This window comes from Sapajus apella, unplaced genomic scaffold, assembly GCF_009761245.1.
Source record: "Sapajus apella isolate SASKATOON/1434 unplaced genomic scaffold, GSC_monkey_1.0 scaffold182, whole genome shotgun sequence".
Classification (NCBI taxonomy): domain Eukaryota; kingdom Metazoa; phylum Chordata; class Mammalia; order Primates; family Cebidae; genus Sapajus; species Sapajus apella.
Window position 1 is genome coordinate 809,366 of NW_022437122.1, and position 26,134 is coordinate 835,499.

The window sequence follows — 26,134 nt, forward strand, 5'->3', positions numbered from 1 at the left end:
CTACCAGAGCCTTCACATGGGCTTGCGTCAGGGCCATAGAGTGGGCTCTGCTTCATCAAGTCTGTCCCCAAGGATGGTGCCAAGCAGGTGAGGTCAGGCCTGACCCCATCGGCTGTCTGGGGCAGCTCTTGGGGCCTGCGGCTTCAGTAGGACCCACAGTGACCAGTGTACCCCCAGACCAGAGAGATGCCTGCTGTGTGGCAGGTCTAGGGTGATATGCCCACTGCTGGTCATTCGGACACACATGTCACATCTGGACTCTTGCTCATGGTGGCCTTGCGTGTCCAGGGGGGCTTTGAGGACCAACCTCTGCCAACTCAGAGAAAGGTGTGGCCTGCACCTAAACAGGCCAAGCAAGGGAAAGAAGGATATTTGAGGGTGTGTTGGGAGGCAGGGACAGCCTGGTCACTGTGGTGTGTGGTATTTGAAGGACTCAGCTGGAAATGGGTCACGAGGGTCCTTGTGGCAGGGAACCCTCTCCTGTGGGCAGTGATGTGCCCAGATTGCTGAGGGCCCAGAGGTTGGCAGTGGGTATGGGTGGGGGCGATGAGGACTCCTGGGGATGGAGAAGGGTGCCAGTTTGGAACATGTTGGAGATTTAAAGGTGAGGTCTGTGATTGAGGCTGGTGGGATTGGGGCGGCAGGACTCTGCTTGAGATTTGTGACGATCTTGTCTGGGTTGGTGTGGCCTTTCAGTAACGATAACAGCAGTTTCAGATGGGATGGCAGAGACATGACAGTCCCTGTCTTCCTGGAGGCAGCAAGAACTCCCAGATCTGGTTCTTAGTGGCAGCTGAAATGTTACTGCTGTTGAGCTTTGAGGTTTTTTTTTTTTTTTTTTTTTTTTGAGATGGAGTCTTACTCTTTGCCCAGGCTGGAATGCAGTGATACGATCTCAGCTCACTGCAACCTCTACCTCCTGGGTTCAAGCAATTGTCCTGCATCAGCTTTGCGGGTAGGTGGGACTGCAGGCGCACCACCACGTGCAGCCAGTTTTTATATTTTTGGTACAGACAGAGTTTCACCATGTTGGCCAGGCTGGTCTCAAACTCCTGACCTCAGGTGATCCACCCATCTCGCTCTCCCAAAGTGCTGAGATTACAGACATGAGCCACCGTGCCCAGCCTACTTTGATGTTTTTGGTGAAATGTAGTGCATTTTATCCAGAACAGTGACATTCAATTGAATTGAAGGCTCCCTATGCATTTTCCTATCTTCCCTGGTTATGAGTTGGCTGGATTTGACAGTGACCTGATGTGGCCAGGGATCATGGGCACCCTGTTGTCAACTCTGGAGAGCAGTGGCTTTATTCAGGTCATGCCAGAGGTGCCTGGGCTGAGTGTGAGAAGTGATATCTGCGCCGCAGCCTGGCCATAGCCACTTGCGCGTGGCCAATCTGGAAAGACTTGCTTTTCAGTTCGTAGGAGGGGAGGTTCTTTTTCAGGGATGGATGGTTTGGGGGCCTTCTCATCGTCTTCTGCAGGAGGAGGCCAGCGTCCAACCTAGTCTCCTGCCAGGGCCACATCTGGAGCCTGCGCTCCTTCTGCCCTCTGTGATCCTGTTTGCTGCTCTGTGAAATGGGAGCTGTGACCTGTGGCCCACAGGTGCTGAGAGTGTGAGACGTGCCTCACAAGCATATTTCCTGCTCCAGGGGACATAAAAAAGGAGGTCCCAGGTTTCCTCACCGCCTTCCTCTCCTCCCGCTAGAATGTCCAGCTTCGTGGAGCCACCTGACATTGTGAAGAAACTGTCCTGGGTAGAAAACTACTGGCCAGACGACGCATTGCTGGCCAAGCCCAAAGTGACCAAGTACTGCCTGATCTGCGTGAAGGACAGCTACACTGACTTCCACATCGACTCTGGGGGCGCCTCTGCCTGGTACCACGTGCTCAAGGTGAGCCACGCCTCTCAGGGCACCTTGGCCTTGCCATGGCCATGATCCGTCCACAAGATTGTCTGCAGCCCCCACGAGCCCTGACTGTGGCCAGGATGCCACTCCACAGAGGGACACCAGACCGTCCATCCCTGGGACGGGAGGCCATGGAGATGTCTCTGGGTGGAGGGGCAGGGGTGCGTGTGGGACCAAAGGACCGTACGAGCATCTCCTTTTTCTCATCGGATTCGGGCTCGTTAACAATTGGGCGAGGCTGCTGGGTGAGCGTGCCCTTAGAGAAGAAAGGGGTGTTGCGAAGACATCCTGGAAGAGGGGCTGGCCACAGCCAGGGCCCTGCAAGGGAGCCAGCGGGCAGGATGGGGGCATCTGGGCGGGCAGGGAAGGCTAGGAGCCTTATCATCGAGGCCGAGAGAGGGAAGCCAGAAGAAAACTGAGACGTAAATAGCAACAGAAACAAAGAAAACCCTAAGCTGTGGGCTCCCCCAGCCGCTAACTGAGCTTCTCCAGACCAGCGGGAGCTGGGCTTGAGCTGGAGCTAGAGTGGGGCGGGTGTGTGTGCTGATCTCACCTCTGGGAGGCCCTGAGCAAGTCACTGGGGCATCCTCGGAACCTGCCTTGGCCCTGCTCCCAGTGCAGAGCCCCTCCCGGGGCCTGGCATAAGACTGCCTGGGACACAGTGGCATCATTTGACCCAGACTGGGATCCAAGTGCTCTCAAGAGTAGAGCTACCTGGAATGCTTTTGACAGCCAGTTACAGTTGTATTTGCAGCCTGGGCACCCACACTATTTGTAGTGCCTCAGAACAACGTAATGTGGGATTATGGGCTTTGGCTCTTGACTGTGCTGGGGGCCCAGATACCCAGAACCTTCCTAATACACACACTTCTAAATTGCGAAGCACCTGTGCCCTCAATGTTGCAGGCAGGAGTCGTCGACTGGGCAGGGTACTTTTCACGTTAGGACCTATCCGTTGCACCCCCCACCCTGCGTCTTGGCATGGGCGGCTCTGCCAACAGGCTCTCTTGGCAGGGGGAGAAGACCTTCTATCTCATCAGGCCAGCCTCGGCCAACATCTCCCTCTATGAGCGCTGGCGGTCTGCTTCTAACCACAGCGAGATGTTCTTTGCCGACCAGGTGGACAAATGCTACAAGTGCATCGTCAAGCAGGGCCAGACCCTCTTCATCCCCTCAGGTGAGTGCGGGCAGCTTTGGGGACCATATCCTAGGGCTTGCCGGCCTTCATCAAGGTTACTGTCCTGTCCCTTGGGCCGTGTCCCCACCACAGGATCTCTTGGCATCCCTGGCGTGCCTGCTCCCTTGTCCGGAGCTTAACGCCACCCCAGCCCAGTCCCTGCAGAGGAGCCAGCAATGGGGCTTGTGTTCTCTGGTCGGCATGGGTACTCCTCACCACGGAGGCCACCTTGGAGCTGTGCAGCCAGTCAGTCTCCACAGCCTGGCTGGACTCACTGTGACAGAGCCCATGGCTGGAGTCGCAGCTCAGAGAGCCTGGTGTGGGGACAGCAGCCACTGCATCAGAGCCAGTGAGGGAGGAGGGTGCTAGCTGCTGATTAAAGTACTATTAGGGGACATTTTGAGTCTGTGCTGAAGGAGAAAGCCCGTTGTGAGGCACTGTGTGCCCCTAGATGATGTTAGAACAAATCCCAGACACCCTGCTGTTTCTCTTAAATATTCCACTATTTCTAAAGGGCTTTCTTTCCTTCTAAAGTAACATATCTACAATAGTGTCCTCACACCTTGAACAATTAACAGCAATTCCCTAGTATCATCAGATAGCCAGTTGGTGTTCAGATTATTGAATTGTTTTATAGGGTTTTTTTTCACATTTTAAATAAGTATTAAACTGAGGCCCTCACATTTTAATGATTTATAAGCATCAGAATCTTCTGTAATCTCTGGGTCCCTCCTCCCTCTGTCCGCTTCCTCACAGTCAGAGCTATTGAGGAAAGAGCTGTGGATTTCGCAGGGTCTGGCCCAGGCTCTGTCTCCAAGGATAACCTGGGGACCAGTCCCAGCTCTAGGGGCGATGCAGCTGCCTAGGCCTTGTCGCCTGCTCTTGAGTGTGGTTGGGACGCCAGGTAGCCGGACACAGGCTGGGGCTTCCTCTCTCCATCTGAGTACTGTCCTCATGTGGCCTGAGCTAGTCCCCTCCGCTCTGGGCCTCGGGTTCCTTGTCTGTGTGGTGCAGGGCTGGACTGACTAGTCTGTGCCGCCTCAGATACAGCCTCCCCCCGACCCTCTAACATGGAGGCTGCAGTAGGGCCAGGACCAGAGAGCTCCTCCCAGGGAGGCCCCAAGCTGCTGGTGAAGCTGCAGAGGTGGACAAGGCACAGGCGAGCAGGAGCTGGAGCCTGGGCTGGTCTCCGCCGCTTCCTGATCTGGAAGCCATGAGAAGCCCATTCATGGGAGCAAGGTAGGGCGCCAGCCACTCCTGTCTCTCTCCCAGGCTGGATCTACGCCACGCTCACCCCCGTGGACTGCCTGGCCTTCGCGGGACATTTCCTCCACAGCCTGAGTGTGGAGATGCAGATGAGGTAGTGCCTGCCGTGCTGTTGCCCTCTGGCTCTGTGGGGCAGTCTCCAGCTGGGTGGGTGCCAGACACCTGGGGTTGAGTCCTGGCTCAGCCTGCCCGTGGGTGGCCTGGACATGACCGTCAGCCTCAGTGGGCCTCTTCATGATGTGGAGGCAAGGAGGAGGTGGGCTCTGGGGTCGCGCAGGATGGCCCCTCCAGGGACCTGGCTGCTGGACAGTTGTAGTTGTCCTTGCTGGGGTTGAGGTTGCTTAAAAAGCGGCTGCCTTCTCTTCCCGGGCACTGACCAAGCTCTCATGGACCCTGAGTCTTGCAGCCACCCAGGGCAGTTGTCCCCTGGTCCACCTCAGCTGTACAGGGCCCAGTGGGGAGGCCTGAGCTGGTGTGTCTGGGGCCTGGATTCATCCCCAGCGTCACCTGCTTGATGGTCAGTGCACTGAGAACAGCTCTTTGGTGGCTTCCAGAGCATATGAAGTGGAAAGGAGGTTGAAACTGGGCAGCCTGACTCAGTTTCCGAACTTTGAAACTGCCTGCTGGTACATGGGGAAGCATCTGCTGGAGGCGTTCAAAGGTACTGGTCACTCCAGGGTGGGCGTCCAAGCCTGGGGCTCTTGGCTGTGGGGGCAGCCAGACCTGGGTCAGGGCTGACTGTCTGGGTGTGAGTACTGCTTTCCTGTGACCTGAGCATGTCCCCTTGGGATGCAGCCCTGGGCCTCAGTTTCCCCATCTGTATAATGCAGGACCAGATTGAACAGGTTGGACCTCTCCTTCCAATTAGACTGCCCCTTGTTTTAGAAAGAACACTGGGCTGTGGGTTGAGAGGGGCGAGTGCATGGCTGTGGTACAGGTATCAATAACACCTGCTCCACCCTCCATCCTTGCCTCCATTGGGAAGGTGGGGCCGTGGCTCTGTCACCAGCTGAGGAGTGGGTGTGAGTGAGCTCTGGGTCCCCTTAGGATCTCTCAGGGGCGTGGAAGCTAGACCAAGAGGCAGGTTTGTGGCTCAGTCCTGGACCTCTGGATGCACTGTGGCATCCCTGGGCCGCCCCTTCTGTCCCAGGCCACACCCTGCCTGGTCACACCCTCAGAGATGAGAGCAGGTGGCTCCCGGCAGCCACCACCCTGTTCAGGTCTCCAGACTCTGCCCAGCAGTGTGAGGGAGACTGCAGGAGGGTTTGCGTTTGTGTGTGATTTCCCATCTCTGTATACCCTTCATCAGAAGTTGCTCTTTATCAGAGGGTTCTGATAGCAGCTGTGAACTCTTTTATCCAGAACCCTTTGCACTCTGGCCCTAATTGGACAAGGTAAAATGGTCCTTAGTCATGGCTGGCCGGGTTTCAGTAAAATTTTCCCATTGCTTCCCAAATGTGGAGCCCTGAGCTTGACTCTGGCAGAAGGAAGTGCCCAGGATGGGAGTCTAGCCCTGTCCTCAGGGGACTCGTGCCAGGGAGGTGGTGATCAGGACAGCACTTGGGAAGCCACCCCACAGGGCCAGCCTGACTACTGGCCAGCTAGGCCACTGTGGCCATGTCCTCTCTCCCTGGGTCCCCCTCTCTGAGAGGATGACAGTTCACTTGGCCCCCAGGACTGAGAGGAGCTGCCGTGGCCCTAGTGAGTTAGAGCCCTGGAGCCCTCTCCAATGAGAAGAGGGAGGGGAGGCCCACAGCAGGAGCCCACCTCCCAGCTGAGCTGTGGTTGGTCCTTCCACTGTGCTGAGGGCCGCCGTGAGGTGGGAAGAGGTGCTTGGGGATGCCTGGTGTGGGCCTGGGGACAGCCTGTGGCCTGGGTCTTGGCATGACTTGGCCCCTTGCTCAGGCAAGGCTAGGGTATTGGACAGAGTGAGGAGAGCCAGGCAGCCTGTGTTAGGGGCCTTGAGGGTGAGACAGTGGGAGCATGGTGGGAGGGCCAGTGTTTCCTCTTGCAGGGCAGACCACCAGGAGGATGGGCGTCCCCAGGTTCCAAGAGGAACTGTTGGCAGTTGTGCTGGTGGCCATTGGCAGAGGGGGACCTCTGGACAGCTGGACCTGGTGTCCCCTGGTCTGGCTGTGTGGCTGGGCATGAAGGCACCTGTGCCAGGGCATCCACCCACCTCACCCGTGTCCCATTCCCAGGCTCTCACAAATCTGGAAAGCAGCTGCCCCCTCACCTAGTCCAAGGAGCTAAAATTCTCAATGGTGCTTTCCGATCGTGGACAAAGAAGCAGGTAGGACTCATGTCACAAATGCCCTAGGGCAGGAGAGCGGTGACAGGCGGGAGGACCTCCCCGGAGACCCAGCAGCAATGTCCAGGGCTTGTCTTGCTTCAGTGAGATCCGGCCTAGGAAGGATGGTGGCACCCCCCTGCCTGGCTTGGCCATGGGTCCTGCTCTCCACTGACTGGGCCACCTGAGGGCTGGGGGAGGATGGATGTAGATGCTGAGCTCCTCCATCAGGGGCTGACAGCTTGGTCTCAAGTTGGTGAGAGAAGGGTGAGCAGGTGCCAGTGTGTCCTGGGAGGAAGGTGGTCTGCCGGTAGAGGACAGATGGCCATGGTGGGATGACACTGTGTGAGCACAGAAAGGCCTGGCATTTGGTGGGGGCAGGGAAGGACTGAGGGAGTGGCTGGCCCCAGGACAGGGAGTGCTGGGGATGCCCTGTCGGCTCCTCCTGGCTGGCCCTGGTATCAGCTCAAAAGCCAAATTGACTGATTGGGTACAGCACCCCAGCCACCATGCTCTGTGACCTGGGAAGCCCCTCCCTGTGCCCCTTCCCGATGATACTCCTATGTGTGCCTCCACGGAAGCTGCTTCCTGTGTTCCTTAACATCTTCCTTTGGTTTTGGCTACAGAAGGAAGGGGAAGGTCTGGCTCAGCCTTGGGCACCCTCTGGGCCAGTGTTTCCTGCTGGGACTCTCATTGTGCAGAGGCACCGTGTCTGCTCCTGAGAGGACAACCCTCTCCCAGGCCAGAGAGGGCTAGTGGAGGTTTTCAGGATGCCTTCAGGAGGGGAAGGCCAGGCTGCAGGGGACACTGTGTGCAGCCTGCCTCTCTTGTGGGTGGACCAGGCAGGAGAGGCAGTCGGTGAACTTCCAGGGTCATCCTGCAGCCACCATCTCCCTCAGGCTTCAAGGCCCAGGGCAGTCCAGGGCACTCCTCCCACCTCACCTCAGCCATGTGGCCCGGTGGAGTAGCCTCTGACCAGGAAGAAGGGATGGGACCCATGTCCACTCCATAGCCTGCTGGTGGTGGCCTCAGGCAAGCTTGTCCCCTCTGGTACTCGATTTGTCCATCTATTGATGGGGGTCACAGCAGAGACCTCTTCCAGGACAGAGTTTGGCTGGGAAGCCCCTGGCCTCATGCTCATCTAGGTGGCTCGGCAGTCAGGGGACAACCTGCAAGGAGGCAGGTGCAGGTCAAGGGGCGTGTCTGGGGCTGACCCTGGGCCTGGTTGTCCCACAGGCTTTGGCAGAGCATGAGGACGAGCTCCCGGAGCACTTTAAACCTTCACAGCTCATCAAAGACCTGGCCAAAGAAATCCGGCTCAGTGAGGTGGGGCCGTGCCTAGGTGCTGGGCTGGACCTCTGGGGATGGGGGAGGGCCTCCTGTCTTTCTCTGGGCCTGGGGGCCTGCCTGACACAGAACTGCCAGCCTGGGAAGGCCAGTGCCCCAGACAGTGCCACCTGCACTCTCCTGGGTGAGCTTGCCTTTATAAGGGCTCAGGGTCCCAGGTCTCTGGCTGCATCTGTGTCTTGGTGTGAGTGTGTAGGGACTGAGAGATGGTACCAGCCCCTCTGAAGCGCCCATGGGGAGGGCACTCTGTGGGAGGAGCCCCTGATTCAGCCCCTCGAGTCCCAGGTTGTGTGATCCTGGATGAGCCTCCAGCTGCTGTGCTTGGGGTAGGACAGAAGAGCCTTGGGGAGAGCAAGTGACTAATGGCCTGTGGCGGGTGTGAGTGTGTTACACAACAGCATGGGGTGGGTGTGAGTGTGTCACATGATGGTAAGGGGTAGTGAGGCTTTCTGGGCTGACAGCTCCCTGCCAGCCAGGCAGTGAGGGTCTCCAGCGTCCTGGTGTGTGGACCCTCCTGGGCCACAGTTTGGCAGAAGCAGCATGTGACCCTCGCCTTTCTGCACTCCAGAATGCCTCCAAAGCCATCCGACCGGAAGTGAATACTGTCGCCTCGTCAGATGAGGTCTGTGACGGCGACCGGGAGAAGGAGGAGCCCCCCTCTCCCATTGAGGCCGCCCCACCTCAATCTCTCCTGGAGAAAGTGTCCAAAAAAAAGACTCCCAAAACTGTGAAGATGCCCAAGCCGTCCAAAATCCCCAAGCCTCCAAAACCCCCTAAGCCTCCAAGGCCCCCCAAAACGCTGAAGCTCAAAGATGGAGGCAAGAAGAAAGGGAAGAAGTCCCGGGAGTCAGCCTCGCCCACCATCCCCAACCTGGACCTGCTCGAAGCCCACACCAAGGAGGCACTGACCAAGATGGAGCCACCCAAGAAGGGCAAGGTGGGCCCCCCACACCCTGACTCCTCACGTCGTCACCAGGGGTGACGGAGATAGCTGGGGCCCATTGTCCTTGTTCTCCAGGGGCCCATGGGAGAATGTGGGGGTCTGGGCCCTTGCTGTGGGTTCAGTTGGCCCCGAGGATGCGCTTTTCTGCCTGGTCCTGACCCAATCCTGCTGTGTCCAGGCCCAGACCCCCCCAGGGTGGACAGGCTCTGCCCCAGTAAGCCACAGAGCAGTGGGTCTGGAGAGAGGCCCTCATTGAGGAAGGCAGCACAATGCATGTGTGCTGTGGCAGGGGTGGCACCCAGGAGGGCCACCTGGTGGAGGAGGCACGGTGGTTTTCTGGGAGGGGATGTCTAGTTTAGGTTTCCTAACCAGATGGGCAGTTGCCAGTGGACAAAGAAGCACTTGGTCCTCCCTGGGGCCAAGGGATTGAGGCTGAAGCCTAAAGGTAGATGAGGTATCTGTGCAGGAACAATAGGGAGGATGCCACTGGAGGGGAGGGGGTTCAGGGGTGAGGACAGGAGCAGGGTTGCCATGATAATCTGAGCCCCTATGGACAGTGAGAGAGATGGGCCCAGCTCTGAAGACCCACTCTGACTAGAGGATCTTAGGTCTGAGCTTCAGGAACCATGAACTACTGAGATCAAGCACTACTGAGTGTGATCTGCCAGGATGAGGCTGTTATCCACTTCCTGGGGGCCAGGACCCTTCAGGGCTAGCACCACAGGAGTATAGTGGGATTATATCCCTGTAGTCCCGCTTTTGTTTTCTCTTTCTCAGGGCAAGTGTGAATGAATGCATGAACAAATAAACAGATGGCTAAATGGCTGGATGAATGGGTGAATAGATGGACAAATGGATGGATAAATGAATGAATTGATGAATGACTGATTGGATGGATGGTTGAATGGATTAACAAATGGATGAATAGATGAATGAATGGATGAATAGGTGAACAAATTGCTGGATGGGTGATGGATGAATAAATAAATGGATAGATGGGTGAATGGGTAGATGGACAGAAGAATGAATAAATGAATGGATGGGTGGATGAATGGATGATGAATGAATGGGTAGATTAGTGGATGGATGGATGGATGAATAAGTGGATGGATGGATGAGTGCATAGATGGATGAATGTATGAATGGGTGGATGGATGAAAGAATGGATTGCTGGGTGGGTGGATGGATTGGTGAATAAATGGATGAATGAACAAATGATGGATGGATGGGTAGATGGATCAATGAATGAATGAATAAATGGATGGATAGATGAATGAAGAAATGAATGGGTGGATGGATGAATAAATGGACAGATAGATGAATAAATGGATGGAAAGGTGATGAACAAACGGATGGGTGGATAAACAAATGGATGAATGGGTGGGTGACGAATGAATGAACAAATGGTGAGTAGATGGATAGATGGATGAATGGATGGATGAACAAAAGGATGGATGGATGGATGAATGGGTGGGTAGATGAATGAATAGATGAATTGATGGATGGACAGATGGATGGATGGAGGAATGAATGGATACATGGGTGGATGAATGAATGGTTGAGCAAATAGATGGATGGTTGGATGAACAAATGGATGGATAGATGGGTGAATTGACCAATGGATGGATAAATGAATCAATGAATGAATGGATGGGTAGACGGGTGGTTGGGTGGATGAATGAGTAAGTGGATGGGTAGATGAATGAATGAATGAACAAAAGGATGATGGATGGGTACATGAATGGAGGAATAGATAAATGGATGGATGGATGAAGAGATGGATGGATGCATGGATGAATGAATGGATGAATAAATGGATGGATGGGTGGGTGGGTGAATGGATGCATGGATGGGTAGATGGATAAAGGCATGAGCTGCAGGCGCATGGGCTAGAAGGAGAGAGGAAATCTTTGTGGCCCAAGGGAGTCCCACCAGCCATCTGTGTCTGCCTTTGGGTCACAGCAGCCCTTTCTTCTAGGCCACAAAGAGTGTCCTGAGTGTGCCCAACAAAGATGTAGTCCACATGCAGAATGATGTGGAGAGGCTGGAAATTCGAGAGCAAACCAAGAGCAAGTCAGAGGCCAAGTGGAAGTACAAGGTGAGGTGTGCACGTGTGCATGCATGTCAGCTCGGTGAGTGTGACAGAGATGTGAATCTGTGCGGCCCTGTGTGTGTGAAGGAATGTGCAGATGTGTCTGCTTGTCCCGAGCAGGTGGTGCCATGGGGTGTGGCTCTGTGGGTCTGAATTGTGTGTGGGCACCTATGGACTACCTTCCTCTGAGGTAGTTGGGATGCAAGAGGTTGAGTGTGTCATCCTGTATGTTGACAGTGTTTCCCTTCACTGTCTAGACTCTGGTTTTCATTCCTACTCCCTAGGGGACAGGCAGCATTGAGGCACTGAGTCCATGGGGTGCAGACTCCTGAGCACCTCGCAGTGGCCTGGGTGGCCACCAGAGCTATGGGTGACTTTCCATAGGCATGTTCCCGGCAACTGCCTCTGCCCACTGACACTAGTCGGGGTCCTGACCCCCCACTCCTCTGTGGGGCTCAGGGACGGCCCTGCTGTTGCTTTTCAGAACAGCAAACCGGACTCCTTACTGAAGATGGAAGAGGAGCAGAAGCTAGAGAAGTCGCCTCTAGCTGGAAACAAAGACAACAAGTTCTCTTTTTCTTTCTCCAACAAGAAACTCCTAGGGTATGTGAGTGCCTGGATGGGAGGGGTGACCTCACACGTACCCCACATCACACACACCATACACACTGCATTATACCACACACACACATTACACACACAATGTGCACACACTCTGCATCTCACACCCACCATACACTGCATTACACACAGCCACACATGCCGTACATCACACACCCCGTACATACACAGCCTTTGGCTGACACATCTCTGGTGACCCCACTCCCTCTGAGCTGCTGACCTCACTGACTGCAGCCCTGTTCCCGGCACGTCTTCTTCAGGGCCTAGACACCAGCAGAGCTGCCTCCCTGCCTCTCACTACATTCTCCCTGCAGGGTGGGTGTGAGGAAGCAGACATGCCTGGGTGGGGCTGGGCTGGAAGATGCAGCCAACCTGCAGTGAGGGATGGGTCCCTCAGGCAGGGAGGGAGGCTGTGAGACTCTACGAATGTTAGATGTGTGGCTCTTGTGAGCTGGTGCTGAGGATGTGAGAAGGGGACAGAGTCCTGGGCTCTTGGAGCCCAGTGGCCAGTGGGGAGGACCTGGTGTGAAACCACCATTGGACCCTGGGTGCTGAGGATGTGACCCATCTAGGAGTCAGGAGGACCTCCTGGAGGAGGTGGTGCTGAGCTGAGATTAGGGGATGTGTCTGGGAGGTGTGTGCTTACTGAATGAGCCTTGGGGTGAGGTGAGGGATGCTGAGGGTTTTGAGCCCAGTGGTAGCCTTGAGAGCCTCATGGTTCCAGTGGCAACACTTGGGCCTGTGTATGCTCCTGGTGCATGGGTCATGTCACCTGCTGAGGCCCCGCACCTGGCCAGAGTCAGACAGGTCCCGGGGTCGGGGGGTGCGGCCACTTGCTGCAGCAGCAACTGATTAATTTGGCTGGGTCGTAATTTCCTCATCGAAGGGATGGGAGGAGAGGGCCTCTTTCTGGGTGGTGGAGAAAGAGAGTGTTGTCCAGGCAGAGCCTTGTGAGGGCCAGGGAGCTCAGGGCAACAGGCGAGGCCGGTCAGCCAAGGGGCAGGTCTGTGGGGTCCTGTGGCTGCCCAGCTTCATGGCCCTGGGCATGTTGCTTGCTTTATCTGAAGTTCTGCTTCTAGGTTCCTGGGAAGCTATTAAACAGCATTCACTCTGTGACGGTGCTAGAGAGTTGAGGATGGTGATGAGAAAGGCCAGCATGACTCTAACCTGTGAACACGTGTGTTCTTGGCTCAGCCTGTATGGCAGCGGGGTTCGCCACCCCTTCTCTTAGAGCATTGGAAGCAGCCTCGCCCTGGTGCTCTATCCAGGTGTCTGTACTTCTGTTTGCGTGGAATTGGAGCTGTGTCTGTTTGAAGTTCGAGACTTTTCTGCCTCAGCCTGTTGTCCCAGCTACTACATAGAGGGAAACCTATCCTCAAACCCTTGGGATGGCAAAGATCAGAGCTGCTTGCAGGCCAGACTCTGAAGTAGTCCTCCTTTGCCCCTGCAGGGAGACAAGTTACATGCTTTTTTTTTTTTTTTGAGACAGAGTCTTGCTCTGTCACCAGGCGCTAGGCTGGAGTACAGCGGCACAACCTCAGCTCACTGCAACCTCCGCCTCTTGGGTTCAAGCAATTCTCCTGCCTTAGCCTCCCGAGTAGCTGGGACTACAGGCATGCGCCACCATGCCCAGCTAATTTTTGTATTTTTTTAGTAGAGACGGGATTTCACCATGTTGGCCAGGATGGTCTCAATCTCTTGACCTCGTGATCCGCCTGCCTCGGCCTCTCAAAGTGCTGGGATTACAGGCGTTAGCCACTGTACCCAGCCACACTATTTTTTTAGACTGTTACATCTGTCCTGTAGCCCTGGTCCTGAGTTTATTTTTCCAGCGTAGCAATGGAGAAAAAAATAGGCAAGTTGGATCCTATTCCTTTTAAAGACCAATTCAGCATGTGCCAGGGTCCCCAGGCAGGCTGGAGGCAGGGCTTAAGCTTGTCCAGTGGTCCTGGGACAGTTGGGGGTCACTGGCTTGTGCATCTAAACTGCCTGGGGAAGGGTTCTCTCTGCCTGAATGTGGGGTTGGGGGGGTACAGCATTGTGTAGGAGGCCATGGGGTTGGGGAATGTCCCCTCCTGTGGGCAGGTAGCTTCCCACAGTGGGGGCTGAGGGCCCAGCTTGGCCTCCTAACCACAGAGGCTTGGGCCCTCAGCACTCTCCCACCTCAACTGGGCCTGAGGCTTTTTCAGATGGAAATTCAAATAGTTGGGGCATCGTCTGCCTCCTGGAGGCCAACCCGCCGTGGCCCTGGCAGGGGACCCCTTGGGAGGTCCCACCTGTCCGCTGGCTATGGGGCTGTGTGGATGCTGCTGACCCGCTCGCTTCTGCCCTAGCTCCAAGGCGCTCAGGCCCCCGACCAGCCCTGGTGTGTTCGGGGCCTTGCAGAACTTCAAGGAGGACAAGCCCAAGCCCGTACGGGACGAGTACGAGTACGTGTCGGACGACGGCGAGCTCAAGATCGACGAGTTTCCCATCAGGAGGAAGAAAAACGCCCCGAAAAGGGACTTGTCCTGTGAGTTGGGAGGGGGTGTCGGGAGGGGGTGTGAGAGAGGCCTGGCCCGTCCCTGAGAGGTCCTCCCGGGGTGGCCGGCTCCCCGCAAGCGGCCCGCTGGACTCCCGTCTGCTGTGCTTTCAGTCTTGTTGGATAAGAAGACAGTGCTGCCCACGCCTGTCACGAAGCCAAAGCTGGACTCGGCAGCGTACAAGGTGAGCTGCCTTCCGGGCCCTTCTCGGTCTCGGATGCCATCTCTAGGCCGTCCCCAAGGCTGTGGTTGGAGTGACTCCAGGGCGGTGTCTGAGGGTGTTTCTTACCCTTGCTCCCCCTTTTCTGAGCATTCTAAGGTCACATCCAACTCAAAGACACAGTGGTCATCTCTGCCGGGGCGTGTGAGGTCATGTCCCTGCTGAGCCCCCTGCTAGGGAGATTATGGGGATCTAAGTCTGTTAGCTATTTTCCTCCAGCTGGAGGTCCCTCTGGGGCTGCAGGCCCTGCCCCCACCTCTCCATCCAATAATGGTGGCATCTCTTTACATTTGTGACACACTGGGGCTCCCTCGAGTAAGGGTTCCTTTGAACCAGAGTTCCTCTGTGAATACGGTGCACAGTGTGAAACAGTTTGGTCCTTTGTGGTCCTGAGAGAGCTCTGGCACCTGCATCTGCCCTGTGTGTCCGTGTGTTGGCCATTCATCTGACCCAGCAGTGTTCATAAGAAGGGCAGTGCTCTTTAAAAACATTTAAAAAACTTAATTTAATCCCTAAAGGGAGAAAGTATCCCCCTCCCAACTCCCAGGCCACTTTGGTGGCCAGACCCTCCCCTGACCGGTGCCCTGTCTCTTGAGCAGCAGAGTGACGACTCCTCAGACGAGGGTTCGCTGCACATCGACACGGATACCAAGCCCGGCCGCAACGCCAGAGTCAAAAAGGAGAGCGGGAGCTCGGCAGCCGGCATCTTGGACCTGCTGCAGGCCAGTGAGGAGGTCGGCGCCATGGAGTACAATCCTAGCAGGTGGGCCCTACCACCCAGCAGCACCCAAGAGCAGGGACCAGGCAGGCCCAGAGCTGGTCCTCGGCCACGGTGCTGGGAGCCTGTGAGGTGGACGCACTGCCGGAGCCAGTCCTGAGCCACCCCCGGGCCTGGGCAGGAGGGCACACCACAGGGTACAGATGCTGGACTGGTTGGTCGCACTGGGGCTTTACTTTCAGACAGGGCTTATTTTTCCTATGATGGTCCTGGCGAATTCTCTCAGAGCCACAGGTTTTTAGTTTTAAGTGTTGAGACATTTTTTTTTCACATGGAAATCTTATGGGAATTTCCACATATACTACAGACGGGTAACCCAGGGGGCAGAGCTACAGCCCCCTCATGGTACCCCTGGGGGCCGCAGCTGCCATGGGGAGCACAGCCCTCCTGGTCCTCATGACAACTGCAGATTCCCATTGCACAGATGGGGAAACTGAGGCTCTGAGGGCTTCCACTTCCACACGGCCACATTGCTAGGAAGCGACAGAGGCAGGCCCAGAATCCCCACCTGCCTGATTCCAGAACCTGAGCTTGGGGTCCTGGAGGGTTGACTAGCGCTGGGCAGTGATGTCTGGGTGTATGCACACGACTGGTCCCTTGTCCAGCAGGGACTTGCCTTGAGGAAGACAGAGCCCGTGCTTGGGTCCTACTCAGTTCCCAAGGTCTGCCTCTGAGACTGGTTTCCAGAATCCCTGGGCAACCCAAGGCTGTGCTGCCAAGTGCTCCACAGAGCCCTGAGCTTGCTCCGTGGGCAGGTGGAAGCTGCAGGCCAGGCCTGCTTTTAGACAGATGGGGGCTGGGCTTGGTCAAGGTGGATTAAGGGCTTGATTGAAAAGAGCTTTTGCTAAATCAATCAGCTGTATTTTATTTCATAAATTACCGTTTCACATGCAATATTATGTTCATGTAATATTGATCACAAAGCCAGCTGTAAGGTGCTTTCTTTTATTGGGAGTGGGGACAGATTTCCTGCTTGGCACTAGGTTGTTTCAGTCCATGTTAAGTTCCTTCTGCAGAGATGTGCTTGTAGCCGGGGGTGAAGCCTGGCTGTGAGCTTCTCTTTCTAATCGGAGGTTGTGGTGCTCCACACAGCTCTTCTGGGGATGCCTGTCCTCTGGGAAGAAGTGTACGCTAGCCAACGCCTCAGTGACTGGCCTCAGTGGTGGGAGAGGCCCCTAAACACCCTAGGCCCCTCCGAGGTCCATGGAGAGGCATCTGGGCCCTGGAGGTGGGGGGAGTGTCTGAGGCCACCCAGGATGAGGGCGACAAAGCCAAGAGCCTGGGGACCACCAGGTGCATCGTTGTGGGCATCTGGGGACTTGCAGGGGGCATGGAGATGGGGAGGGCTTTGTGCCTGTCTGTGAGAAGGTGCTGTGTCCTGGGCTCCTGGCTGTGAATCTCAGCCCAGGAGTTGGGCAGCCCATTCGTGGACACACTGATAACAAGAGACCCAGAGCTTCCCTGCTGAGCCTGTGCCTTGGGGGAGTGTGCCTGCCAGGGGCCACTGAGGGCGCTGGCCCCCCTCATCCCGCTGCAGGCAGTTCCTCTCCCAAAGTCTCCCATTTGGAGTGTAGGTCAGTTTTTGATGGTCCATTTGCTCTGTTTTAAGTATGGGCTGCTTGGAAAAAGCAGCTGAAGAAAATGGAGGAAAATATGTTAATTTATTGTGGATCGTTTGCTCAGTGTTTACTGCTGGGGGAAGAGGAAAGGATTTCGGTATGATAATTGGGGGATTAATGTATTATTTTCCATGCCGACTAGTTAAATGTTGCTCATTGATTCACCAGCAACCATGTGGGACCTAGGCATGCAGGCCTCACCCTCTTGGTTTGTCCAGATGGCATGGCATGGACCCTCACAGTGGGTGTCCCTGGCCAATCCCCCGTGGCTGGGTGCAGGCCGCTCGCTCTCCAGTCTGTCTGGCCTTGCAGGCCATTTGAGGAGTCAGGGCAGGGCCTGCCAGAGGCTGCCGGGCAGGCTGCATGCTCTGGCTGGCTCCTGAGTCGGGGATGGGAGAGATGTTCCTGCAGAGAAGTCGGTGAGGGCAGGAGTGACCGCACTCGCTCAGGCGGGCGCTCAGCACCGAGGCTTGTGAGGCAGGGCAGTGTGGTCCCGGCACTGCGGGGGCGGCTCCTGGCAGTGCCTTCTGATGAGCTCTAGAGGCTGACCATGCTTGATTTTCCCACTGTTGTGGCTTTCGAACCTCAATCCTGCTCAGTTCCTGTGAAACCCCAAAAGTGGTGCAGTCCAGTGTGTCTCAGACAAGGCCTGGAAGGTGGGCTGGTGAGGGCTGCAGTGAGGGAGCCTCCCCTGGCACAGGGCGTCCCCCTGAGTCTGCTGGACCCTCAGAGAGCAGTGGGTTCGGGCCTCAGAGCTGTCCTGTATGGGCAGCTTTTGTCTAGGTTGCCTCGCCAGCCTTAGGACTCCCTCTGTGTCTGGGCTTCCTGTAGCAGCTTCCTCTCCTGTCCCGCTCCAGCAGAGCCTTGGTCTTAGGAGTCCTCTTGCTTCTGAGCAGGGACTTGCTCCGGTGGGGATGCTGCTTCGAGTGCCTCAGTCTCTGTGTCTAGTGACACAGGGGGGCACAGGCCTGCACAGCTGGGTAGCCTCCCTGCCACTGCGTTGGCCTCTTTCTTGTCTCACATGTATGCTGTCTCTGGGGAGGAATTCTGGGAACACAAGCCCCCACACAGTGCCTGAGCGTGCTCACAGCCACAGGCTTGCCAGCCTCTCTCATTTGAATGGTTTTACTGAAAGTGCTCCAGTGCTTCTGGGAAGTGGTGGAGAAGGGGGTGGGCAGCTTGAGAGACAGTGATGCTGACGCAGGAGTCCTGGAGGGGTGGGTCCAGGGAGCAGAGGGAGAGGGCAGCAGGCATGCTGTGTGCCCCACGTATGCAGTGACAGGTGTGGCTGGGCCTCTGCTATAGCCCTGTGAGGTGTTGGCAAGGGCAGGAGTGACTGCGCTTGTTTAGGCAGGCCCTGTGGGGTGGGGCGGGCTGCCTTGTCGGGGGTGGGTTTGGGCCACAGGGAAGTGGCAGGAGTGAGGACTAGAAAGAGCCATTGCAGGGGGGTACCTGCTGGGCTACACACAGCATCTGGAGCCCAGGGCAGACCCCGGACTCAGAGTTCGCGGGTGGGGCCTGGGCCTTGACATTTGTAAAACTGCCCAGATAGTTCTGGTGCACAGACAGCTGAGGGTCCTGGCCACAGGGGAAGGTGTGGGTTGGGGTGGGGCAGGGCTTCATGAAGGGGTTAGGGATGGAGGGAAGTCCCCAAGGAGCCCAGGACTTGGCCTTGGGGGCCCTTGCCATTCAAGCCTCTGGTTCTGTGGGGTGACAGTAGTCATCCCATCTCACCATTTTGTGAGCCTAGATAGGCTGATCACATACCGGGTGTTTCAGAAGCTTCTTCTGGAAGGAGGGGAGCCAATGTAGACAGGAGGAGGTATGTGCACAGATAAGGGGCAGAGGACGAGGATGCAGATGAGAGACAGACTGGGCACTATGGGAGGGGCCACCTGAAGCTGAGAGCAGCGGGGAGTGGGGGGCGGGACAAAGAGAAAACCTGGGAGTCTGTGTGGAGCCTGCCAGAAGGCGGTGAGCTGAGGTGCAGATGTGCCTGTTCAGGTGCAGCTGCAGGTCCATGTGCAGGTGGGTGCAAGTGTAGATGCAGTGCAGGTGCGTGGGTAGGTGCAGTGTAGATGCAGGTGTGGGTGTAGATGCAGGTGCAGTTGTAGATGCAGGTGTGAGTGTGGGGGTAGGCACAGGTATAGATGCAGGTGTGGGTGTGGGGGTAGGCACAGGTGTAGATGCAGGTGCAGGTGTGTGGGTAGATACAGGTAGTTGAAGGTGCAGGTGTGGGGTAGGCACAGGTATAGATACAGGTGCAGATGTGTGGGTAGATACAGGTGCAGATGTGGGTGTGGGTGTAGGTACAGGTGTAGATGCGGGTGCAGGTGTGTGGGTAGATACAGGTGTAGGTGCGGGTGTGGGTGTAGGTACAGGTGTAGATGCAGATGTGGGTGCAGGTGTGGGTGTGGAGAGAAGTTGCTGGTTACTAGCGTGTGGCATGGAAGGGAGGTGGCTGCACTGCCCCCTCTTAGGGTGACATGTGGGAATGTTCCCTGCAAAGTGTGGTGGAGAATGCCCAGGGCTAGTTCTGCAGTTGGAGAAAGGCACAGGGTGGACCCAGCGGGTACACAGAGTGACTGGGGTACAGGAGGGAGGCCACTGAGTCTGCTTGCCGGCTTTAAGGTGAGAGAGACCAGAGCGTGACCATGTTAGGGTCTGGCCTCCCCTTCCCATCTGCTGTCTTCCCGAGTCTCCTCTCCATGCCATCTCTGTCCCCAGGCCTCCAGCCCTCCCTGTGGAGTATGGGTGGATGAGCAGAGCTGGATTGGGGGAGTGGCTGGTCTCTTCCAAGGGAGAAGTCATAACCTCACTGCCACCCTCTCTGCTCCACGTCCTCTGCTTGCCACCCAGGCCGGGAGTTTGTGCGGGCCATGGGCTGTAGGCCAAGAATGCTGGGCTGAGTGCCTCTTTCTCTGTGCCCGTAGCCAGCCCCCGGCCTCCCCCAGCACGCAGGAAGCCATTCAGGGAATGCTGTCCATGGCCAACCTGCAGGCCTCCGACTCCTGCCTGCAGACCACGTGGGGCGCCGGCCAGGCCAAGGGGAGCTCGCTGGCGGCTCATGGTGCCCGGAAGAATGGGAGTGGCAGTGGCAAGAGTGCAGGCAAGCGACTGCTAAAGAGGGCTGCCAAGAACAGCGTGGACCTGGATGACTATGAGGAAGAGCAGGACCACTTGGACGCCTGCTTCAAGGACTCAGACTACGGTGAGTATCACTCCTGCGTGGGGCAGGGTCCACTCTCAGCCCTAGGCCTGGCTGAGAATGGAGACAGTAGCATAAACACGGAGCTCTCCAAGTTACAGCGGCTTCAGCTCAGCAAAACCCTTGGCCTCTGCCTGCTGTCCCTGGGAGACCCTCCTGTGAGCGAGGCTGGCCCTGGCCCACATCTGGCAGACAGACTTGGGCTTAGTGGTGGGGCTTGCCCTAGTTTGACAAACAGAATGACAGCAAAGTGAACTGTTTTCTGCGCTCTGTGGAGGTGTGTGGCGCCGGGCGCCTGCTTGCCTTCTCCTGAACCTTGGGGTCTTGGGCGTTCCTTGACAGGCCTCAGAGGTTGAAGGACCACAACCTGCAGTAAGTGCAGGATGGCACTTGGCTTGTGAGGGTCACAGGTCACCGCGTTACAGTGTTTGGGCAGCTCCAGGCACAGGTCATGCCTTGCAGGGCTCCTTTCACCAAGACTGGCAAGGCATGGCTGGGGCTGCCAGAGCCGACCCAGTTCCGTGGATGTTACACGATTTCCTTTTTCATAGCAGCAGAGACTTTTCACCAAACAGAGCCTTTACTGGAGCCTCAAAGTGCTTCTCGCAGGAGCCGAGATGCCCTAGTTTGATTGTGGGGACCCATCCTTCCCTGGTCCCCTACTCTCTGCTGCAGCTTCTTCCAGGTGGGGCCTCTGGGGATTTCAGGCTCTGTGAACAGATGTACGGAGGGCAGCCATTAGAGGCCAGGGGCTCGCAGGCACCTGGGCCAGACTGGGCAGATGAGGCTGGTCAGGTAGATGCAGGCGCCCTCTTGTCTGATGAGTCCCTGCCCCCTGGATAATCTCTGGGTTACCTGTGCCTATGTCTGGGGTGTCGTCACCATGGGCAACTTCCATCACAGCTGACAGTGGCACAGCCTAGCAGACCTGAGCATAGGCCCTGGGGTCGCCAGTGAGGAAGGTCTGTGGCCACCTGCAGCCCTTGCCCCCCATGGCCCTGCCCTGCACTCAGCGGACCCCACCTTCCCTCTGCCTTCCTCTAGTTTACCCCTCGCTGGAGTCAGACGAAGACAACCCCGTCTTCAAGTCCCGGTCGAAAAAAAGGAAAGGCTCAGACGATGCTCCCTACAGCCCAACAGGTAGTGCTGGGACAGGGGTGGGGGGTCCACCCGACACCTAGTGTGGCAGCTATGACTTTGTCTGTGGTCCCTCCAGCCCCTGTGAATGTGGGCTCAGCTCTATGCCTGTCCTGTCCTGACAGCTGGGCAGCCCATCTCACTGGGGATGGTCGGCTGCCTGCAGGAGTGCCATGGGTTTCACTTCTGCTTTGCTTCTGGGGGTCTGGGAGCCCAGATGTGCTTCAACTCAGCCCCCACTCAAAAGCCCTCACTCCCCTGGCCAGCCCCTCTCTGGTTTCTTCCTCAATGGGCAGCTCTGTGAGGGGGCACCCCCTTGATGGTGGCTGAGAGACACCTGCTGGGGCAGCCAGTGGGGTGAGACCACCTTCCACATTACTCTCACCCGCCTGCCCAGTCTTTCTGATCTTGCTGGGCCTCCTGGGCTGTGCCCCATGCAGATCCCACTGTGGCATGTTTCCCCTTGGGTGGGGCAGCTGACTCTGCCCTGTTGTGAAATGGCTTCACATCCGGGGAGCCCTGTGCTCAGGCCTGCCTGGCCAGGGGGACAGGCTGGGGTGGGGGCAGGGGAGCCCCAAACCAGGAGGGGTGGATAGGCCATGGCCTACAGCTTGATGAGGCTGGCCCTTCTCTTCCACAGCAAGGGTTGGGCCATCGGTGCCAAGACAGGACAGGCCTGTGCGTGAGGGTACACGGGTCGCCTCCATCGAGACTGGGCTGGCGGCCGCTGCAGCTAAGCTTTCCCAGCAGGTGAGGAGGGGCAAAGGAGAGGGACACATGGCAGCCACGTCCCTGCTACTCCCACCTGGGCTCAGGCTCCCCAAGGCACCTGTTTCTCTACCCCAGGCCCAGACCCCCTGAGCCAGGGGTGGTCACAGGCTTGGGGACATTTGATTAGAGAGTGCCCTATTCCCTCAGGCCCTAAATTCCCCATGTGGGGTCCGGGGGAGCTAGGAATTGACATATGGGGCCTTGATACTGGACAGCTCCATTACTGCCAAGGCTGGGCTGCTCTTTGGTGCGACAGCAGCTTGGAGAGAGACCCCCTTCCCCATTTCCCTCCTTCCCTCCTTTCCCCCTTCCCTCCTTCACCCCTCTCCCTCCCCTCCCTTTCCCCTCCCCTCACTTTTCTCCTCCCCTTCCCCTCCCCCTCCCCCTTCCTTCTCCCTCCCCCTCCTCTCTTTTCCCTCCCACTCCCACTCCCCTTTCCCTTCCCCTTCCCCTGTCATGCGGGTGTTTTTGAGTTGCCCTCAGTCAGAAGATGTGTTCTGTCTGTATGTGCTCCTGCCAATCTCATCGCCCACCTTCAGTTTGTTCCAACTCAGAAACAGAGGGTCCTAGAGCCCCACATACCCTCCAAACCAGGCCTGATCTCATCTAGGTGCCCAAGGAAGTTAATTAGGATCAAAGTGAATATTCTTCCAGCACTAGGAGATGCCTATGGCCTCTGAGCTGGGTGATGGGGTGGGAGCGCCATCCTACAAGCTCAACTGCTAGGTTAACTGACTCTGACGGGGAGGCCAGGCAGCTGCTGAGGATGCTGGTGCCCTGTCCCCATGAGTCCTGTGTCCCAGGCGGCCCAGAGTCAGGCCTCAGACCCCTGCCACCCAGCCCTGCTGTTCTTGAGTGCCCCCAGCAAGGCCGTGTGGGCAGCTCCCTGCTTTGATGGCCCACTGGCCGTGCATCTGAGGCTGCCCTGCGTATTTTGTTCAAAGGAGGAGCAGAAAAGCAGGAAAAAAAAGAGTGCCAAGAGGAAGCTGACTCCTAACACCGCCTCCCCTTCCACCTCCACCTCCGTCTCTGCCGGCACCACCTCCACCTCCACCACTCCAGCCTCCACCACCCCAGCCTCCACTACTCCGGCCTCCACCACCCCGGCCTCCACCAGCACGGCCAGCAGCCAGGCCTCGCAGGAAGGCAGCTCTCCAGAGCCCCCGTCTGAGTCGCATAGCAGCAGCCTGGCTGACCATGAGTACACAGCCGCCGGCGCCTTCACCGGGGCCCAGGCTGGCCGCACCTCCCAGCCCATGGCCCCCGGGGTCTTTCTCACACAGAGGCGGCCCTCTGCGTCATCTCCAAACAACAGCACCGCTGCCAAAGGTACTGCCTGCTGGAGGGCCGCAGCCCCTGCCCAGCCTGCCTCCCTGGGCAGCCCCAGACTGCAGACTCAGCCCCTGATAGAGGGCAGCACATTGGGAGGGGCTTCTAGGCCCCGGGTGGCAGGGTGCTGCGGCCCAAGTGAGCTGTGTGGCCGTGTGAGCGTGTCGCATGGCACAGGACATGTGCACGTTCATGCCCCTGCTCAGTGGGCGTGCACAGCCCCCTATCTGCCTGCACCCTGGCTGTGGGGCCATTCAGCTGTGGAGACTGGGTGATGTGGCACAGGGTGCTGGCAGTGGCTCCTGGCCTTGTTACTGGGGGTGGGGCCCAGGCATCCTCACGTCCTCCTCGTATGCCATCCCCAAGTCTATGCCCATCCTACCTTCCAAGGGCCCTTGAGGACACGGCCTCTGAGGCGGAGGCTTTGCCAGTGATCCCGGACACCTGAGGGGTGCTGAGCCCGGAGCTGGGCCTCATAGGCCCATTTTGCTCCCACAGGGGAGCTGCAGGCTGCCCCTTGGTGTCAGTAGGACCCTCCCCCACACTGGTGCGCGTGCTCCTTGCCATCTAGCTCACCTTCCTTTTTTGTGTCCCCTCCCCCACTCCTCTAGGAAAACGTACAAAAAAGGGCATGGCAACAGCCAAGCAGAGGCTTGGGAAAATTTTGAAAATTCATCGGAACGGGAAACTGCTCCTTTAAGGTGTGGAAAGCCAGGATCCTTCTGCTCCGCTCAGGACTCTGGAGCCCCGCGAAAACATATGCCTCCTGGGAGGGTGCCGAGCTGCCTCACCAGGGAGGGCCTTGCCTCTTCCTGGCTGCCATCTCCCCAATGAGCGTCTGTCCCTTGAGCTGGCGGAGCAAGCCCAGCGCGGCCCCTCGATTTGAAAATGGACGTCTTTTCTCGAGTTGCTAAGAGTGACCTGTCCCAGAAGAGCGGCCCTGCAAGTTTGAGGACCATTCATTCCACTTTTAAGGACAGCTTCCAGGCCCCCCTGAGCGTGGGTGTGATTGCAGGTCCTCTGCAGCTCTGCTGAGAGCATGAGTCCTTCAAGGAAGGCAGAGTGAGCCAATGCTCACCAGCCCCAGAGTCAGAGCTGGCCCCAGGCTGGCAGCCTCCAGGGGCTTAAAAAAGGCAAAGAACACAGAAAGAGGAGGAGCAAGTAGGATGTCTGTTGTCCCCCCTTCTCTTCCTGAGTGATTCTCAGCCAAGTCCAGACAGTGCTTAGTGGGCAAGGAAGGGTCTGCCCCGAGCTCCCTGGTTGGCAGGTGGCAGCAAGATGGTGGGTGTCCGGCCTGAATTCCCAGAAGCATTTCTCGGGGGCAGCTAAGACTGGCAGCCGGGTTGGTGTGTTAGCAGGCAGGGGAGCCATTGTGGGGTCCCCATGTAAGGGCAAGGGCTCAGCCACACCTTGGGGCCTGGGAGGCCCAGGCTAAGCCATGTGGTGGGGACCATCTTGTCCTGCCGCCACACTCCGGAGAAGCACTTCTCAGCCAAGGCACCCATGCTCTGGGACTGGTGGGGCAGGGACAGCAGCCAGGCAGCCCGAGGACTTTCAGTCGGCACTTGTCTGTTCTCCCGTGTCGGCGTGTGGTGTCACCTGCATGGGTCGTACCTGGGTGGTGTGTCCGCCATTGACACGGAGGGGCTGGATTTGTTTCTCAGGCAATCCTGTATTTTAATTTTAGATGTATTTCCTGAAGCATATTTTTCATAGAATGTAGCGTGTAAATAGCTTTTTAAATAACTTCTTTTTTATAAGAGTAAAAGTATCTTTAGGAATTTCTTTCTATAGAGTTCTTCATTAACATTTATACGAGTTTTTTGCTGAGTCTGATGAACAGTTGGGTTCTGATGCTTTTTCCTTTTCCTTCTTTCCTTTTACTATTATTTTTTTCTTTTAGGAACTAAGGTATTGCCTGAAAAACAAGTGATGTCTGTGCAGCCTTACACTCTGTCTTTACAGAAGCAAATAGTACACAAAAGATCTATTTCAGACACATTTTGAAGATGAATCTTCAACTTTAATACCAGCTCTTTGTTTCCCTTCTGTATGATGAGGGGATTGGGGGATACAGTTATTTTACTAGCACCTTGTGAAGTGTTTCCGTGTTTTGTGATGCTGTAATTTATTAATGTTTGTAGCTTTTTATATTTGTACATTTCTTATGAGCTTTGTTTATATACCCATTACCTGGATGTTTTGTCCACGGGGAGAGGCAGCTTGGTGGAGGCCTTATCCACTCCACTCCCACTTGTCCTGTTTGGAGGGACGCAGCCCCCAGGGCCTGAGGCTGGGAGAGGGGGAGTCTCTCGGGGCCCCAGGCTTACTCAGAACCGGTGTTTTTAAAGTTTCCTTTACCCTGTCCTTGTTGAACATTTATATTATCTAACCTGGACATCAAGCTGTTCTCTCTCTCTTTTTTTTTAATTTTATTATTATTATTTTGGCAACATGTACATTTCTAACAAAGTTTATCGTGGCTATTAAAGTGTTTTATTTCCCAATTCATATTACTCTTGTATCAAGTCCATGAGGTCTAAGGCAAACTTAGATCAAAGTTTTAAAAAAGTAAAAATATTTCAGGTTTTGTACAGAACCATGTCTGTGTCATTTCTGCCCCGACTGCAGCTGTTCGCGCCGGCAGCAAGTGTGTTGGGGAGGCACCGGCTGCCTGCGTTCCTCACGGGAAGCCTTAGGTTGCCAGGCCAAGTCACATGCAGTGCCCCAGGCTGGCTGGCAGGAGTGGGCAGAAGAGACCCTCCGGGAGTGCGGGGATGGCAGCAGCCTTTGAGACCCTAGTTCCAGCCCTGAGGATGTCCTCAGGAAGCCTCTAGAAGCTTCTTCTGGACTCACAGATGTGGGGTTTGGCTGAGTCCATTGGACACACACACATGCACCCCAG

General features: G+C 56.6%; 1 protein-coding gene across 1 annotated transcript in view; it reads left to right on the forward strand.

Moving 5' to 3' along the window:
• The window catches only part of PHF2 (PHD finger protein 2), a 103,040-nt gene extending 77,212 nt beyond the window's left edge, over window positions 1-25,828 (forward strand). The window contains exons 6-22 of the mRNA XM_032268531.1: window positions 1,708-1,894; window positions 2,924-3,086; window positions 4,359-4,446; window positions 4,907-5,013; window positions 6,554-6,645; window positions 7,879-7,968; window positions 8,558-8,926; window positions 10,911-11,030; window positions 11,509-11,627; window positions 13,979-14,157; window positions 14,281-14,351; window positions 14,987-15,150; window positions 19,718-19,995; window positions 21,037-21,132; window positions 21,770-21,879; window positions 22,845-23,229; window positions 23,841-25,828. Of these exons, the coding sequence (XP_032124422.1) occupies window positions 1,708-1,894; window positions 2,924-3,086; window positions 4,359-4,446; window positions 4,907-5,013; window positions 6,554-6,645; window positions 7,879-7,968; window positions 8,558-8,926; window positions 10,911-11,030; window positions 11,509-11,627; window positions 13,979-14,157; window positions 14,281-14,351; window positions 14,987-15,150; window positions 19,718-19,995; window positions 21,037-21,132; window positions 21,770-21,879; window positions 22,845-23,229; window positions 23,841-23,929 (2,707 nt within the window). The 3' untranslated portion in view covers window positions 23,930-25,828. The remainder of the gene's footprint in view (window positions 1-1,707; window positions 1,895-2,923; window positions 3,087-4,358; window positions 4,447-4,906; window positions 5,014-6,553; window positions 6,646-7,878; window positions 7,969-8,557; window positions 8,927-10,910; window positions 11,031-11,508; window positions 11,628-13,978; window positions 14,158-14,280; window positions 14,352-14,986; window positions 15,151-19,717; window positions 19,996-21,036; window positions 21,133-21,769; window positions 21,880-22,844; window positions 23,230-23,840) is intronic.
• The last annotated feature ends 306 nt before the right edge of the window (window positions 25,829-26,134 follow it).